Source organism: Narcine bancroftii, chromosome 4 (genome assembly GCF_036971445.1).
Source record: "Narcine bancroftii isolate sNarBan1 chromosome 4, sNarBan1.hap1, whole genome shotgun sequence".
Lineage (NCBI taxonomy): Eukaryota > Metazoa > Chordata > Chondrichthyes > Torpediniformes > Narcinidae > Narcine > Narcine bancroftii.
This window is the reverse complement of record NC_091472.1, coordinates 289088888-289108612: the sequence shown is the minus strand read 5'-3', so window position 1 is coordinate 289108612 and position 19725 is coordinate 289088888. Positions and strand designations below refer to the sequence as shown.

The 19725-nt window shown below is 39.7% G+C and overlaps 1 protein-coding gene across 5 annotated transcripts in view; it reads right to left on the bottom strand.

The window, feature by feature from the left end:
- The window catches only part of cobll1b (cordon-bleu WH2 repeat protein-like 1b), a 182761-nt gene that overhangs the window by 133456 nt on the left and 29580 nt on the right, over positions 1 to 19725 (bottom strand). Inside the window, exon 1 of one of the 5 annotated variants that reach the window (XM_069935347.1) lies at positions 11590 to 11648. The exons of 2 other annotated variants lie outside the window; for them this stretch is intronic. In XM_069935347.1, coding sequence (XP_069791448.1) covers positions 11590 to 11609 — 20 coding nt within the window. In that variant the 5' untranslated portion in view covers positions 11610 to 11648. Of the gene's footprint in view, positions 1 to 1680; positions 1777 to 11589; positions 11649 to 19725 lie in introns of those variants that run through there. 2 more of the 5 variants (XM_069935344.1, XM_069935342.1) reach the window with 2 other exon arrangements.

The window sequence follows — 19725 nt, the reverse complement described above, 5'->3', positions numbered from 1 at the left end:
CCATATTTGGAATACTGTCTGCAGTTTTGGCGGCCTTGCTCTAAGGAGAGGTATATAAAATCATGAAGGGCCTTGACCAGGTTAATATCACAGAATAGGAATGTCAAAAATTTGAGAGTGTTGTTTTTAAGGTTTAAGATTCCTTGAACACGTAACAATACACAAAATCTGTCAACTTTTCTTACCGTAAAGGCACACAAAGAAGCACCTCTAGCTTGATTCTTGAGAGAAAACAAAGCAAAAGACAACCCTTCTGAGATTGCCTGTGGATTCACCTCCTGACCCCTGCAGCCACACAGCCTTCTGCCTGCTCGAAAAGCAAACCTGAGCTCCCAGTTTCAAACCCCCCCAATACGAGCAGTGCCCTTCTAAACGCCAGCACCCTCACAAATCCAGGTCCCAGTCGCTGGTACCCACGAGCCAGTCTTTAGCAGTACACAACCTAGTTTGAATCCTTCAGCCGCTGAGTCCCTAACTAGTTCACTGCCTTATCTCCTTCCCTGTAGCATTGTCTCCAGGCTTATCCTGCTCAGATGCCTCAGAGCTCGCATCCCTTGTGATCTGCTCCCTTGTTTCGCAAACAAGGGTACCACATTGTTTATAGTATTCTATATTTGGTCTCGTCAGTTAATTCTACTGTTGCACAAGGGCCCCTGCATTTATATTCAAACACCCTAAAAATAAAGGCCAGCATTGTATTCATTTGCCTTCCCAAGCAGCTTTCTGTACTTTAGGCACAATGCCTAAATCATTTTGAGCTGTAACCTTCTGTAAAAAAATGTCCATTTTAATTATAATCTCATTTATCCTTCTTCCTTCCAATGTAAACAGCTTTACTTTGTCCCATGTTATACACCAATTGCCAAATTTCTGTCCAATTATTAATCTAATAATATCTCTGCAACTTGCTTGTCCTCCCACATACCTATGCATCTCCTAATGTAGCCACAGAACATTCAGTTCCTGTTGCTAAATCAATAATAAACATTGTGAATTGCTGGGGTCACAGCACGGATCTCTGTTGCACACCCATTTATTACAGGCCAACAATGTGAAATTGGCCCTCTATTCCTGCTCTCAACTCCAACAACATGGATCTTCAGTTTTAAATTTAAGCTTCCAATCACAAACTCATTTCCCTTTACTCCCAACTGCTGAAACAATTTTGGATCCCAGGACTTGACCACCCTTTCATGTGGAACGTTGCTAAAAACTACATAGATAACATCAAACAAAATGGCCTCATTGACCTTCCTCAGTATTTCCTCAAAAAAATGTTGGTGATCACTGACAACAGTATCGCTTCAACATGACATGTTGAGATACCAGTCATGGAGCTATTTCGAGCCATGTTCAATGACAACGAACATTCCAGCAAATACTTAGGGTAGAAGTGAGACAAAATAAAATAAAATGGCAATTAACACCTAGAAACAACTATTTAATTTATACCAAGAACATAAAAGAATATAGCAGAGATTTCATCCTACGATGCATGCGCCAAACACAGTTCCAAACTAAATCTCCTCTGCCTGTATGTGATTCATAACCTTCATATTCATAGGTCAATCTAAAAGGCACTTAAATGCAACATGATGGGTCATCAGAACTATTCCAGTATCTCATGATCAGAAGTTACAGAAGGTAGTAAATGTAGCTCAGAACAGAGCACAAACTTACCCAACCCAGGACATAATTCCAGGAGTGCCTAAGTGGAATGTTCCAGTCCTAAACATCTTCGGTTCCTTCATCAACAACCTCCCTTCCAACATGCATCAATATCCTGAGAGTCACCATGGACTAGAAGTCCAACCGCTCTGATCACACAAACCAAAGGCAAGTTGATGACTATGTCACAACAAGTGTGTCACTTCAAGACACACAAAACTTTCCCATCACCAGCAAGGCACAAGTTGGGAGTGTGATGAACTGATCTCCATTTGCCTGGACGAGTGCAGCTTCAAAACCTCAACGCTATCCAGGACAAGACAACCCTCTAAAACGGTAGTTAAATCTCCAGGTGCTCTACATCCAAAGCACACACATAACAAGCTGGAAGCACATCCTGTCTGCTGTCTCCACCTCTCTAAATCTTGACATGCATCTTTTCTCATTTTTCCAGTCCTGATGGAAGCCTTGGTCTAGAATGTTGACTTTTTCCTCCCTCTTTTTCAAACAGTGTCCGTGAGAGATATTAAAAAAAAAGCCAACGTCTCAGCAGCACAAGGGCAGCTTCTTCCCCTCTGCCATCAGATTGCTGAATGATCAATGAACCAAAGACCCTACCTTGCATTGACTTTTTGTGCACTATTTTTTTTTAAGATGGTTTATATGAATGTTTGTACTGTGATGTGGCCACAAACCAATGAATTTGATGGCTTGTTCATGACAATAAATTCTGATTCTGAGAGCAAGGACCCTAGATTGGAACTAAAAAGAGAAAATAAACACGTTACATGGAGAGAACAGAAAGGGTGTCTGTATTAGGGTGCAGGCAAGAGTTATCAAGCTACCAATTACTTTAAAAACCAGCAGTTTAGTGGAAAAAAAAGGGAAAAAGAAGCAAATTTAAACAGAAGAGTAAAGTCACATCAATGAAGCAAGGACAAAAGATCATTACATGAGAATACAGAGACTCCATTGAAGATCAAATCTTTAGGTCCACATTGCAGTGAGGAATGTTTGTTTAGTTATTAAGATTTCAAATTTATGAATTTTAGAAAATCCTTACACTTCAGCACACATTCACTGTTCTTTCATGCATGCTTTGAAAGCATGTTCTCCTCTGTGAAAATATATTTTTGCACAATTCTGTGCTGGGTTTAACATTAACATATTACATATAATATGTAAATCCTGATATTTTATCAACCAAAGTTGACATAGATAAAGTTAACGACATTTTCTGATTACTTTTAATAGAATATTTCTATTAAAATGTTTCCTATTCAAACAGATTATCCTTTTGAATTTTGTGAATAAAGTACCAGTGAATTAAAATTACCAATTTAGTTCTGTAAATTCAGATGCCACCTGGGCCCTGAGATCAAATTATAAATTAGAAACAAAAAAAATATATTTATTTTTAATCTTAAATAGATTTCTGCAACTGGAATTACTTGGGAGATAGACAGAGTCTATAGAGGTGAAGGACAAAACAGTAGTGAGGTCACGGACCCTATACAGATTACAGAGGAAGAGGTATTTGCTCTCTTGAGTAAAATAGGGAGAAAAAATTTCCAGGGACTGACAAGATCAGGGTTTTCCCCAACCAGAAGCCCTGGATGAACAATGAAATCCGAAACCTGCTGACAGCTAGATCTCAGGCATTTAAGTCAGGAGATACAGATCAGTACAGCAGGAGTAGCTATGACCTGCGGAAAGCTGTCTCCTGGGCGAAGTGGAGATTCTAGATGAAAGTGGACACAAGGAGGGACACCCGACAGCTGGGACAGGGCCTAAATGCCCTAATCTGTTACAAAACCAAATCCAGTTAAGTAGCAGATGGCAAAGCTTCTCTCCCAGAGGAAGCCAACACCTTCTATACCTGATTTTATGACTGTAACACCAAAAAACCACCCCTCCACATCTCTGACAATCCTGTCCTGTCTGTACCTGAGAATGACGTGCGAGTTGCCTTCAGGAGAGTGAATCCGAAGAAAGCATCCGGCCTGGTTGAAGTATCTGGCCAAGGATTAAAGATCTGTGCTGCCCAGCTTACCAAGGTATTCCCAGATATCTTCAATATCTCACTCCAGCAGGGCATAGAACCCACCTGTTTCAAACAGGCATCAATCATACTGGTGACTATCGACCAGTAGCACTTACATTAACAGTGATGAAGTCCTTTGAAAGACTGATGATGAAGCATATCAGCTCCTGTCTGAGCAGTGACGTGGATCCATTCCAGTTCACCTATTATGCTAAGAGGTCTATGGTGGATGCCATCTACACAAAGCCCTGGAACACCTGGACAGCAAAGATGCTCTTTATTGACTTCAGTTCGGCATTTAACACCATCATCTGCTCAATACTGATCAGCAAACCCCAAGACCTTGGAGTTAACACCCCACTGTGTAACTGGCTCATGGATTTCCTCACCTCCAGACCACAGTTAGTGAAGACTGGTAAGAACTTCTCCTCCACAATCTCCATCAGTAATGGAGCATCACGGGGCTGAGTGCTTAGCCCCCTACTCTACTCACTTTACACCATCTACAAATTTGCCGATGATACCACGGTAGTGGGTTGTATAAATGCAGGGGATGAGTTAGCATACGGTATGGAGATTGAAAACTTGGTTGAATTGTACACCAACAACAACCTTGCCATCAATGTCGCCAAAACGAAGGAGCTGATTGTTGACCTCAGGAAAGGAAAGCCAGAGGTTATACAATCCAGTGATCATTGGGAGAATCAGAGATGGAGAGGATGAACAAATTTAAGTTCTTGGGAGTCAATACCTCAGAGGATCTTTCCTGGTCCCAACACACCAATTGCATCCTGAAGAGAGCTCATCAGTGCCTCTACTTCCTCAGGAGTTTGCAGAGGTTTGGTATGACACCAGAAACCCTGGCAAATTTCTATAGGTGGGGTGGAAAGTCTGCTGACCGCCTGCATCATGGTCTGACATGAGGACACCAATACCTCTGAGCTTAAAGCCCTGCGAAAGGTAGTGGTCACAGCCCAGGACATCACAGGTAAAACCTTCTCCACCGTCGAGGACGCCTGCAGGCAACACTGCCATCAGAGAGTAGCAGCAATCATCAAGGATCCGCACTATGTAGCACACGCTCTGATCTCGCTGTTACCGTCAGGAAGGAGGTTTTGGTGCCACAAAACTCACACCACCAGGTTCAGGAACAGCTGCTACCCCTCCACCATCGGACTCCTCAACAAAAAACTTAATCAGTGACATTTCAGGACTCTTGCACTTTATTGATTTACTGTTCTCCCTCTCTGTATTACACAGTAAGTTTGTTTGTAGTTCTTTGTTTGTTTACATGTTTCACGCAACTTACAATTTATATTTTGCACTACCAATTAATTCTACCGCGCCCACAGGAGAAAGGAATCTCAGGGTTGTAGGTGATGTCATGTATGTACTCTGACAATAAATCTGAAATCTGATATTCCTTCAGACCTTCAGTTTCTCTCTGAAAAATTGCACGGGCTGTTACCATGAGTGAAGTGCAGGATTAGAGAATGGTTAATGTTGTCCTGTTGTTTAAGAAAGGCTCAAGAATAATCCTGAAAATTATAAAGTGGTGACCCTGAACTCAGTAGTGGGTAAGTTACTGGAAGGAATCTAAAGAGATTGGATATACTTGGATAGCCAGGGATTGATTAGGCAGCCAACATGCATTGTAGGTCATGCCCAAGCCAAGTTTTTTGGGGAGATACCTGGGAAGTTGAAGGAAAGGCAGAGGATGTTTTCATCATGGACTTTAGGAAGGCCTTTGACCATGTCCTGCATAGGAGGTTGGTCAAAGGTCCAGTCACTCGGCATCCAGGATGAGGTACTATCAAATTGGAGGCCTGAGATGAGTGGTGTATCGCAGGAATCGATGCTGGGTCCTTTGTTGTTTGTCACCTACATCAGTGACATGGATAATGTGGTGAACTAGATCAGCAAATTTGCAGATGACACTAAGATTAGGGTGTAGTGGACAACAAGGAAGGCTCTCAAAGCTTGCAGTGAGATCTGAACTATAGCTGAAAAATAGCTGTAAAATGGCAGATAAAATTTAATGCGGACCAAAGTGAGGTATTACACTTTGGGAGAACAAACCAGGGAACGACATGCACAGTAAACAGTAGGGCATCGCAGAGTGTGTTAGAACAGAGGGATCAGGAAATATATAATTCTTTGAAAGAGAGTCATAGATAAAAAGGGTAATAAGGAGAGATTTTGGCATATTGGCCTTCATAAATGAAAGTACCAAGTACAAGAATTGGAATGTTATGTTAAAGTTGTACAAGACCTTGGTGTGCCCAAATTTAGAGTATTGTGTGCAGTTTTTGGTCACCTTAGATAGCAATAGGATTAAAGAGTGCAGAGAAAATTGTTCCAGGGTCTTGAATTGGAGTGTTGGAGAATGAGGGGAGATTTAATGGAGGTATACCAAATTGTGAGGGATCTAGATAAGGTAAGTGTAAGCAAGCTTTTTCCACTGATGTTGGGTGAGACAAGAACCATAGGACATGGATTAAGGCTGAAAGGTGAAATGTTTAAGGAGATCATTCAGAGGAACTTCACACAGAGCGTGGTAAGACTGTGGAGCGAGCTGCCAGCAGAAGTGGGTGATGCAGGTTCAATTTCAACATCTAAGAGAAATCTGGATAGGTATATGAAAGGGAAGGTATGGAAGGCTTTGGACTGGGTGCAGGTTAATGGGTCTAGATGGATCAGTTCAGCATGGACCAGATAGGCCAGAGGGCCTGTTTCTGAGCTGTATTATTCTAGGATCCTACAATGTACTAGTTAATTTCAGATATTTTTGATCCAAGTATATGCATGGCCACACGCACAACCCTGAGATTCTTTTTCCTGTGGGGCAGGCAGAATTTCTGCTTATTGCTGACAGTAAATTATACTAAAAAAAATACATGTAGAAAAGGGAAAAAAAGAAAAAAAATTGCAAACAAACTGACTGTGCAATACAAAAAATAAATATTCAATGATAACTATTGTGCAAACCAAGAGCCCTTTCTGGTTGAGTCTGTTGTTTAGGAGTCTGATGGTGGAGGGGAAACAACTGTTCCTGTACCTGGTGGTGCGGGTCTTGTGGCATCGATACCTCTTTCTTGATGGCAGCAGCAAGAACAGAGCATGTCCTGGAAGTGCGGATCCTTGATGACTGCTGCTTCTCTCCGACGGCAGCGTTCCATGATGATTTTCTCAATGGTAGGGAGATTTTTGCCTGTGATGTACTGGGCTGTGTCTACTATCTTTTGCAGGGCTTTACACTCAGGGGTACTGGTGTTCCCATACCAGACTGTGATGCAGCCAGTCAGCATGCTTTCTGTGAAAATTTGCCAAGGTTTTCAATGTAATACCAAGCCTCCACCAACTCCAAAGGAAGTGCAGGCACTGGCAAGCTTTCAACCTAATGAGACTCGTGTGTTGGGTCCAGGAATTGCTCACAGGGGGTGCACATTGTTCTAGAAAGTTATGCTGAAATACATCACACTTGATCAAACCTGGTGGTCCACTTCAACCAATAATTTAAAAAAAACCATGGTGATTCACAATTACGCAGCTGCTTCATTAGTGAGTTCTGATTTTGAGGATTCTTGATAGCAGATGGTAAAGTTGCTGAAGAGGATTCTGAAGGATAGAATCTATCCACATTTAGAAAGGCAGGCACAAATGAGGGCTAGCCTGGCTTTGTGCGTGGGAAATGGTGTTTCATGAAGAGGTGACCAAGATCACTGATGAGAGCAGGACAGGACTATATGGACTTTAGGGAATACTTTGGTGAAGTTCCATGTGGCAGGCTAGTCCAGAAGTTTAGATCACACAGGGTCCAAGGTAAGATGACCTGGTGGATTCAAAATTGGCTTGGTGAAAGGAATCAGACGGTGGGATGAAGTATTCCTTTGCTAATTGGAGGCCTGATGGTGCCATATGGGAGTGGTGTTGGGTCCATTGTTGTTTATCTCTGTGAATGAATTGAATGACAATTTTGCGGACCGAATGCCAATCTGGTCCACATGGATGAATTGGGTCAAAGGTCCTGTTCTGTGCAGTATGAATCTATCTCTCTTGATACTGGAGTTTGTCTCAATCATGACATCCTTTATTGTATCAGCATGGTAGGGAGGGGAGAGAGAAATCAAGGCAGATATTGCCTTTATTTACCAGGAAGGCCTGGTAAATGAAGGCAATATAATACCACATAACACATTTATTATTGAAACAGTTTCTCATTTCCTCCAGCGTACATTGGTAGTGTTGGATCAGTCACCACTTCCCAATCCATTGAAAGTCTCTGAGAATTTCAGACATACTTGCCAAAACTGAAGATATCACTTGAGACTCACATATATTCCATCTGTTGTAGGCACCAGTATAATTTAGTTATTATCCAACTACATTTGACAGTGTTCATCTTCAACTTAATTAAAAACTCAGTGCGTTCATTGTGCTTATTGACTATATCAGAATCCAGGTTGCAGGGTTGTCTAATTGCATTAGCAACTCTCAAGCCTTCCTGATGTCCACAAAATCCAAGTTTAGAAATAATATTACATCTTTTTGCCTTGATTGGTAATACCATTTGATTGCTGATTGGTAATACTTAACTGCAAAAAAAAAGGTATTTAGATATTTTTAAAAATTAGAATTTTGCCTTAACTTTTGTGAACTTTGTTTCCTGTTAAATATTAATAGATATGTGATCGGTTGACAGAAGTTCTTTTGTTTGACCAAGAATAAATAATTAACCATGGATAAGTTTAGTATTTTAACTTTGGGCATGAGTCAAAAAGATGCAGAGGGACTGTCCACCCACTAATAAACTGTAATCAAAGAGATTTTCATTACAGGGTTTCATTGAATTTTTCTTTTTTAAATACCGCTCCCTCCTGTACCTAGCTGGAAGTGGCACCAGGATAGTTAACTAAAGTGAGAATGGTTCTGGCAGACTGTCCTGAGCTCATCACAGTTGGGGGAAGTGTAAAGAAAGCCCAGGAAGGATATAAGCTCGATTTCTTGTGTGGTCCTGCAACTGGAAGTGACAAGTTTCTGTTTTAACCACGATTATGCCTTGTCGGGCTTCTAGAATTCAAAATTAACCACCATTTAAAAATATGAAGCTGCAAGTTTGGATCTGGCAGAAATCTTCACAGCTGCCATGGCAACAGTTGCTTTGAACCGTGTCTTAGTATTTTGGCAGTTTGCTGCATGTGTGAATAGGTGACCCAAAAACATATCATTAGTGCTCCCTCTAGTCAAAACCAGAAAAAGGGGACTTCTTCAGTTTTCTTACAGAAGGACAAAGAAAACACAATATGAAATGTAGTCCGCCCATAAATGTGTGGCACACCTGAGACTGTAGATGCTGGAATCGAGACTGATGAAGGGTTCTGACCCAAAATATTAATCTTTCTTTTCCTCCCAGCTGAGCTCCCCAGCAGATTGTCATCTGTCCATAAATGTGACCAAACTCATTAAGATCAACCCACAATGACAATATTTGTACAAAAAGTACCTGGAAGATCTGAGAGTAATTTTCCTTCCTTCATGCATTTATCCATTTGCCACTTGAAGGCTGATGCATGTGTCGATCTTCAATTAATGTGATTCATTTTCACGCTATCAAAAAGTGCTTATTGCCTTGTGTTGAGAAATGTTATAGGACCCCACAAAACTGCAGCCAAAATATGAAAACCCTATGGGTGAAAATTAGCTGTTTATGCCCAACCTGTTCCTTTTCTTTTTAAAATAATTTTAATAAAGAACATACAAACAAAAAAGGATACAATTCAATAAGATGATATGGACAGTTACACAAATTAAATAAGGCATTCTGTATAACACTAACATACATGAATTGTAAATCATATCTGGAGTTCATATTCTAATTATATATCTTTTATAGAAAACATACAAAAAAAAACCTCAAACCCCTTACCTAACCACATTGCCAGATGCAATATATAATTGGTATTAAAAGAAAAATAAGGGAAGAAAAAAAATTAATATAGAGAATGTGGAAAAGATACAAGTCAGACAATTTATACCCAAGGTGTTCCAATACGACTACAAACTTGCATCTCTCTAATAATATGAACCTCTGCCAAAATATCACTTTGTGCTCATAAAAGTCCAATTACCATCCCAATTGTTCAGATACAGTTTCAGATTTATCGTCAGAGTACGTACATGACATCACATACAACCCTGAAATTCCTTTTCCTGTGGTGAGGCAGAATTACCACTAATTGGTAGTGCAAAAAAAATGGACTCAATGTACCCATATAAACAAATAAAGAAATGTTAACAAACTTTTCTTTTTAAAATATTTTTATTGAGTTTAAAAGAAACACCCTTTATACATGGTCTAATTAATAACATAAATCAAATCATATACCATATCACACAAAAACTGTAAATTAGAAATATAATCATAATTATTTACTTAACTTTTCCCATTCATAACATCAAATTCTGATTATATTGATCAATTAATCCATCCTCATAATGTAACCAAAATTAATGTTGAATAGAAAATAGATGATACAATTAAGATTCTCTTATATAAAAAATGGTATTTTATTCTTCTCAGGTATTTTTATCTTATTCTGTGATATGATCAATATTAATGATCCACAGTTAAACCCAGCTTTGCCTATTTTATCAAACCTATGGTGCATTCGGAGAGGGAGAAAAATAAATCAATAAAATGCATAAGTAAGAGTCTTGAAATAAGTCCCTGATTGAGTTTGTGGTTGAGGAGTCCGGTACAATTGATGCTTGTTTGAAACCAGTTGGTATCATGCCTTGCCGAATTGAGATGTTTTAAGAGATCTGTGAATACATTGAAAAGTTGGGCAGCACAGACTTTTAATACTCAGCTGGGTACTCCATCCAGACGGGATGCTTTCCACGGATTCACTCTCCTGAAGGCAGCACGCACATCAAATACGGAGAGGATCATCAGGGGACAAGGAGTGCACAGTGGCGATTCTCCCTTGTTCTTATGGTCAAATTGGGTGTAGAAGGCATGGAGTTCATCTGCAAGTGAAGTTTTGCTGTCACCTATTGCATCGGATCTGGGTTTGTGGTAGGTTATGTCATTTAGACCCTGCTGTCATGTATATATTTTTGTCTGGAAACTCCACTTTGCCTCGGAGATGGTTTTCCAAAGGTCATAACTGCTCCTTCTGTCCTGATCTGGATCTCTGGACAAATCCCTGTGATCTGGCTCTCAGCAGGTTCCAGATTTCATTGTTCATCCAAGGCTACTGTTTGGGCAAAAGCCTACCCAATTTATCGCAAACACACTCATCCACAGTGGTTTTGATATAATCTATGACAGCCCTGACGTAATGATTCAGATCCGCAGCTGAATCCTTGAAGACTGCCCAATCTGCTGACTCGATGAAACCCTGTGACTACCTTCTGGCTGTCCTGATTCCTGGAGCCTCTCTTTTTAGATTCTGTCTGTAAGAAGGCAGAAGGGACATAGCCAGGTGAACCAACTTGCCAAAATGCAGTCTCGGAAAAGAACGGTAGGCCTTCCTTTTCTTGGTGTAGCAGTTATCGAATGTACTGGGACCTCTGGTGCAGCAAGTTACATGCTGGTAGTAGTTGGACAGAGTTTTCTTGAGAACACACACAAAGATAGCAAGTTCTGAGGAGGATGTTCAGAGATTAGATAGGTTAATTAAACGTGAGCAAAGGGAGAAAAATGTGGGAAAAGTGAGATTATGCCAGTAAGAACATAGTTTAAACAGAAAAAGACTGCAAAGAGCTGCTGTAAAAAGAGATCTGGGTATCCTCATGCATGAAATATGAAAGGTTTGGCATCCAGGGACTCCAAGTTATTTGGAAGATTACGAGTCTGGATTACCGGTCCTGACCTGAAATGCCGACTGACCATTTCGCTCTATGGATGCTGCCAGACACATTGTGTCCCTTCCGCTTCTCTTTGTTCACCTGCAAGTGAAACGTTGGTCTTTATTGAAAGGGAGATGGAGTGCAAAAGTACAGAAGCTTTGGCACAACAGCACAGGTTGCTGATGAGAACACAGGTGGAGTGTTAGGTAAGGTTTGTCTCTTTATTAAAGGAGACAACTCATGCAAGATTCAGTAGGTTGATTTCTGTGAGGAAGGGGCCATCTTATGAAGAAAGTATGAACAGCTAAGCCTATATTCAATAGAACTTATTGAAATGATAGGCACCGTGCAACCGCAGGTGCCGGGTAATGCAAGTTTTAACTACAGCCCAAGCAATCAAATAAAACTACCCATCAATGATAATTATTTTGCATTCGTCTTCATACAGTGTAAGGTAAAAACATCATGAGTTGGGACCGGAGAAGGAGTCACCCAGTACTAAGGAGTAACAGGAATGCAGGTGTGACCTTGTACGCTCAAGATAAGTTTGGCAATAACAAGCTGATGAGCAGCAGACTAACAGTGAAGGGTAGCAACAGCTTATTCATTGGACAGTGTAATGGTATGATAATTTACTAAGTATGTGTCCTGAGGTATAAAAAAACACTACTTGCTGATATCAGGAGAATGCGCCTTCTCCAACTAACACTGTTAGTTGTAAGTGTTACAATCCGGTAATAAAGAACCTTGATTTCGACTCAGTCTGGTGTCTGACTCACTCATTTTTGAACAAAGCAGACCTAACAACAGGGAGGAGAATAATATCAGGGGAGGGGAATAATATCAGGGGAGGGGGAGCCAAACGTTTTATAAAAATGAAACCGAACAGGCACTGGGAAAGGCGCTTCGCATAACCTTTTTTTCTCTCCAGTCACGTCACGTGACCGGTGCTCAAGCTCTTTCCGTTTTTTTCCCCCTCTTTAAACGAACTTAAAAAAAAGGAGAGAGAGAACTTATTGAAATGTAAATGAATCTGTGGTGGCTGAGTAAGGCAGATTCTGAGAGAAAATTTACTTGCCTGGAGCAAACATGAACTCTTGGGCAAAGTATCTTCATGAAGGATTATTCAGGCTTCATATTCTTGCAACATTATAAAACTCCTCTAATAATATGAAACTAATCATGGTCCCTTTATTTCTCAATCGACGAGAATTTGTTATTATTATCAAAATTGTTTATGTGCTGGCAAACATTTCAATTTAAATCTGAAACATTGGTTATCCATCTTTATCCTGGTTATACAGTACAACTCCGATTTATCCAAAATGGTCAGGACCAGGCCTATTTCGGATAAATGATATTTCATTTCAGAAATGATCAATACATATTCGTGGTTGATTGATTCTCATACTGAGCTAAGAAAATGAAGAAATTGAAAACTATTCCTTTCTCAAAACATTGAAAAACAAATTTAAGCTCTTATTTGATAACTCAATTTGAGTGGCTTGTGCTTATTGGATGAGCCACCTTGCCTATATTGGATCATTTTATTTGATCTTATCAAAATATGAAGAATTATGTATGGAAACAAAGGAATAGAATAAATTGCAATATAATGGATATGAGCTTTCTCCATATCACATTGTGACAAATGAGTGACAAATCAATTAGCTCAACAGCATCTGGAAATGTCTATTCTCCTCAGCAGCCTTTCTTTATCATTCCATTTTAGAGAAATGGTATTGATATGGTCAAAGTTTTACTTACATATGCAATGTATTTAAATAAATAAACCCATAACTAGTTTATAAAATGTCAGCCACAGTAGAAAATTAAAGCAAAATCAATATAAATTGTATTTAGAACAGTCGAATACAAGTTCCTTTTGCTGATTTCTGACATGGTTTCTGATATTAGTCAGAATGTGTGGGACAAGTGAGGACAGAATACAATATTGTACAGGGAAAAAAAAGCTAATTAATTTGTAGTTCTGATTCTGGCTGGGAATAGGTTACTTGCTCACTCTCTCAGCCTGGCATGCAGCCCAGGAAATTAAGAAAGTTAGAAATACTGTGCAACAAAATTTTCTTATTACAAAAAAAACTGCCAGTTTGTAATTATACCAATGACCATTCTGCATCCCATCTATTTGCCAACATTGGCTTGATGCCAGAGGCCAGTTTCACTAAATACAGTAGATGAATCTGTACCCTCAACTTTGTGCTTTACAAAAAAAATCTGCTGATCTGGTTGAAGGAACATCTATATTTGGAAGTGATAGAAGATGCTGCAAACAAAAAAAACAATATATACAACGCAACTTTTTTTTCTTGATAATATGACTCGAGTATTGACCATTGAGTATTCCCTAAGTGAAAAGGCCCATTCATTGGTCGGTTACAGATGTATCCAATTCAATGGGTGTAACTTGTATGTTGAGAGAACCCAGCATTGAAATACAAAAATAAAGTTAATACTGGCTGCGACTCTGCTTCTTGCCTATCTTACGGTTATCCTTGACATTCCAGATCACACCTCAAGCATCAAATTCTGTTTTGCTCCATGGAAATCCAGAAATAAAGGCAAAAATTATGAAATGGGGAAAACCCTTCAGCTTAATTTTCTGGGAATCTCTGTGCATCTGTTTATCATAATCAAAGCTGGATGATTGGGAATTTGGGTTCGCTTTCAAGGTTATTCATAGCCCGTCCATCTAGTTTTTCTACTTCTTACAGATTGTTTCTTTTGTTCCAGGCTAAATCTAAACACTAAATTTCCTTGGTGGGGAGGTGTGGGAAAGTGAAAAGAAAACACAAAATTTGATGGTGCAACCATTCAACATCTTGGGATCTGGGGAATAAGGACTGCAAATAATGTTAATGATTCAATATTGTTTCCATTGTACAAGTACAAACCAAGAGGCTAACTGGAATGATCTCAGTTTTATATTATTTCCCTTCATAATATTTGAACGATATATCTCTTCGCATACCCAGGTATGGTCTCTCTCATGGTTTTATTTGCTTTATTTTATTATTCCAGCTAATGTTGACCCACCAGCTTCTGCATCCAATATATTATCCTTCGTAGTTTCCACCACCTACAACACGATCCACATCTTCCCCTTCCTTCTCAGTTTTCCATCATGGCCACCCCCTCTGAGATCCCTCTTCCATTCATTCCTTCCCATGAATAGCCCTCTTGCCCTACAGCACCTTCCATGATGTTTGGGACAAAGACATGTTTTATTTCTTTTATTTGCCCCTATGCTCCACAGTTTTAAATTTGGAATCAAACAATTCACATGTGATTAAAGTGCACATTCCAGATTTTATTACAGGCTGTTTGTATACATTTTGGTTTGACCATGTAGAAATTATAGCACTTTTTTAAAAAAAACTTTTTATAAATTTAATCTTTTTAAAATTTAGACATACAGCATGGTAACAGGCTATTTTGCCCCATAAATTGAGCTGTACAATTACACCTGAATGACTTACATGCCCCGGTATATTTCGAATGGTAGAAGGAAACCGGAGCCCCCAGTGAAAACCCACGCAGACAGTCAGGAGAATGTAAAACTCCTTACAGATAGCGTGGGATTTTAACCCAGTTCCAAATCGCTGGCAATGTAACAGCGTTGCTCACTGTGCTGCCCCAACTTTTTTTTTTAATACATAGTCCCCTCATTTCAGGGCACCATAATGTTTGAAACATATATATATTAGTCATGTTTAGTTATTTGTTACATATTCCTTGCATGCAATAACTGCTTGAAGTCCATGATTCACAGACATTACCAGGTGCTGAGTATCTTCTCTGGTGAACCTCTGCCAGGCCTCTGCTGGAGCCATCTGCAGCTCCTGCTTGTTTCGGGGTCCCCTTAAGTTTTCTCTTCAGCATATGGAAGGCATGCTCAAATCGGATTTAAATCAGGTGACTGACTTAGCCATTCAAGAATTTTCCAGTTTTTAGGCTTTGAGAAACTCATTTGTGCTTTCGCAGTATGTTTGGGATCATTGTCTTGCTATAGGATGAGGTGACATCTCATGAGTTTGGAGGCATTTGCTTGAACTTGAGCAGATATTTCTATACATCTCGGAATTCATTTTGCTACTGCCATCAACAGTTACATCATCAATGAAGATAAAGGCACCAGCACCTGTGACAGCCATACATGCCCAGGCCATAATATCCCCACCATGTTTCACAGATAAGGTGGTATGCTTTGGATCTTGGGCAATTCCTTTATGCCTCCACATTTTGATCTTGCATTAATTTGATACAGGTTAATCTTGGTCTCATCTGTCCACAAGACCTTTTTCTATAATTCTGCAGGCTCTTTTAAATACTTCTTGGCAAACTGTAATCTGGCCATCCTGTTTCTGTGGCTAACTCATGGTTTGCAGCTTGCAGTGTAACCTCTGTATTTCTGTTCATGAAGTCTTCTACAGACAGAAGCCATAGACACATCCACACCCGCCTCTTGAAGAGTGTTTCTAATCTGAAGGGCAGGCGTTTGCGTTTTTTCTTCATTGTCTTGAGAATTCTTCTGTCGTTAGTAGTAGAGGTCTTCTTCAGCCAACCAGTTCCTTTGTGATTACTGGGCTCACCAAGATGCTCTTTCTTAATTATGTTCTAAACAGCTGATTTTGGTAATCGTAAAGTTTGGCTGATGTCTCGTACTGTTTTATTCAGGTTTTTCAACCTCATAATGGCTTCTTTCATTGGTACAACTCATCCTCATGTTGAAAAATGGCAACTGCAGACTCCAAGGTGATCAAAAGCTTAAAAGCAAGCCTAGCTCTCTTATACCTGCACCAATGAAGCAATTAAACATGCCCGAGTACTCACAAACACATGTGAAGCCAAATGTCCCAAACATTATGGTGCCCTAAAATGGTGTTTAAAAAGTGCTGTAGTTACTACATGGTTAAACCAAAATGTACACAGATAGCCTTCAATAAAATCTAGAATATGCACTTTAATCACATGTGAAATGTTTGGGTCAAATAAGGAAAAAAAATGTGCATTTGTCCCAAACATCATGGAGGGCACTGTACCCCTGCGACTGCAGGAAATGCTACACACGTGCCTGCACCTCCTCCCTCACCACCATTCAGGGCCCCAAACAGCCCTTCCAAGTAAAGCAATCACTTCACTTGTGAATCTTCAGGGGTCATCTTCTGCACCCAGTGCTCTCATTGTGGTCTCCTCTACATCACTGATGTAGACTGGGAGATCATTTTGTTGAGGACCTACAGCAGCAAAGATCTCCCAGTGGCCAACTATTTTAATTCCACACTTCATCCTCACACCGACACATCTGTCTGTGCCCTCGTGCACTGCCAAACCAAGGCCACCGCGCAAATTGAAGAAATAATGCCTGATATTCTATCTGGGCACTCTCCAACCATTAACTCCAATTTCCAGTAATACCCTGCCCCAACTCTCTCTATTTCCCTATCCCTCCATCTCCTTTCCTCCTGCTCACCACCCCTTCCCTTCTCCAATCAGAGAAACTACCTTCTACCCTCAGCTACACTCCCACCTGTTTCCACCCATGACCTGTTAGGCTCTGCTCTTCCCCCTGCCCCTTATTTCCTCCTTCCTCCACCTTTTTATTCAGGCCTGTCTTTGCATATTCCTGATGAAGGACCCAGGCCCCGAACATTGCTTACCCCTTTTCTTTCTACAGATGCTGAATGACCTGCCGAGTTTCTCCAGCACGTTTGTGTATTGTGCTGGATTTTTTAAAAAAATATAAAGTTTTAGAAGCTTTGTAAAGTTAAGAGTTCTTGGATTAATCTTGGATGCCCAGAAACAATATGGATACCCAAACAGCATTTTATTTTTGGCCTCAAGTAAATACACAAAACTATTGTGGAATTTATGTGGTCACAACAATGAAAAAGAAACTGCGTGGGAATTGCAAATCAAGAACTCGAGGCGTGTTGATGGTGGATTCAAACAGAGATTCAGAATGTGTGCGATGTCAAGTGAAATAATGGTGCTGCACCATTCATGCTGGAGTTTTTTTTTAATTTGGATGATTTGCTGTAATATCTGGGATCAGTCTCTCTGCAGTGCACTCAACTCCAGCATGTTAATTGTTTAACAGTCTACTATCAGTGGCTCTCAACCTTTTTGTTTCCACTCACATGCCACTTTAAGTACTCCCTACGCCATTAGTGCTCTGTAATTAGTAAGCGATTGCTTAAGGTGGTATTGTATGTGGATGGAAAGAAAAAGTTTGAAAACCAGTTTTAATCGTACCTACATGACTCGTTATGTGCACAGTTTCGTAACTCCAAAGGAAACGGGCCAATGGTAATTTTTCTCAAGCAAAATATTTCAGTAACAATTGGGTCCGGAGCAGTGATTCTCAACCTTTCCTCCGCACTCACACATCACCTTAAGCAGTCCCTATAGGTTGAGAACCATTGGTCTGTATGTATAGTTAAGCTCAGTAGTTGGTCTATATGTAGTAGTTAAGTTCAGAGATGACAAATCCCCAACTATATCATTGTTTTTTTAGCAACTCTGAATTGGTTGGATGAGAATTTGCAAGTTATTACCACAGAAATGTCATCACTGCCAAACCTGTACTGATATAACATCAGCAAAATGACTGAGCCACAGATAGATATCAGGGAAAATGGGATTGTCCTTGTTCAAGGAGATAGACTTTTTTTCGTAAAAGGTAGCTTTAAAAGGACAGCAATGGTGTAAAGGAAAGTTTCAAGAGAGCGCCTGAAAACATTTTCTTTGAAAGCTGGGGTGAAATAGTTAAGCGAAGGCATATCAAAAGGACACAACTGGAGAAGAAGTTATCCATGGCTGTGGCATCAATTGAGATTGTTTAAGAGATTGTGGACTGTGCTTTTCACCTATGTCAAAGGATGCATAAAGGTTGAAGTTGATGAGTATCTGAGTTATTGTCATGCACATAATTACAGTACATAGATGTACTGAAATTCTTCTTGCTGGCTACAAATATATAATACACAAATAAACAGTGTGTACACATTAAATGACCACACAAGAGAAAAATAAATATAAAAATATCGACAAATATCCACATTTAGTGGAAAAAAATTGTTACAAGAGTGAAGCTAGATCTTTCATCCTGGAGTAGTGTTCTGGTTACAGTAGAACTGAAAGGTCCTTTATGATGCTGGCTGCCTTCTTTTTAAATTTTTTAATTTATTTTTCACACTATGAACCATATCAATCAAAATACACACAAACATTTCCCTCTTGAATATACAGTGTCATTTTCTCCCCTTTTCCCCCCTCCCTCCTTCCCACCCCCTCCCCACCCACTCAACGTTCAACATGTATGATACATTAAACCCATTAAACAATGTCATTACACAATGAAAATAAACAAGAAATTTGTGTCATCTACTTTTACACATTGGGTCAGTTCACTTCATCTTCTCATTCTATCATTTTAGGGAGGTGGAGGTCCGCGGTAGGACTTCTCTGTTGTGTTCCATGTACGGTTCCCAAATTTGTTCGAATAATGTGACTTTATTTTTTAAATTATATGTTATTTTTTCCAATGGAATACATTTATTCATTTCTATGTACCATTGAGGTACTCTCAGGCTCTCTTCCGATTTCCAAGTTGACATTATACATTTTTTTGCTACCGCTAAGGCTATCATAATAAATCTTTTGAGGCAATGACTTACATGGATTTCTCCAATGGACAGAAGGTCAGTCCCTGTGAAAGACTGGACTACATTTGCCATTTTCAAAAGAGTGACCATCACCAGCATGTGATCATTGCCATATGTTCATCGCCATTGTCACTTGATTTAATTACAGACAGGGTAACAGCAAAGGAAAAATACAGGATAGTGGCTGAAAACAATCCATGAGGGTGCTGAGAACTGCTGCATGTCAAAATATATTGGAAATGCAGCACTTAGTGAGAGGTTTACTTCATGCCTAAGTGAAGAATTGAGGTGTAAAGTTCACCATGCAACTTTCAACAACTGATACAGAGCACTTCATCCAATAATTATTCAAGTTGAGTGCAAATTGAAGATCTTATAAATATAAAATATAAAATAAGAGCACAGACAATTCAACTGTATACTGTTCTATCGAGTCTATTTATTGTCATGTCACAATATACAGAAAGTTGT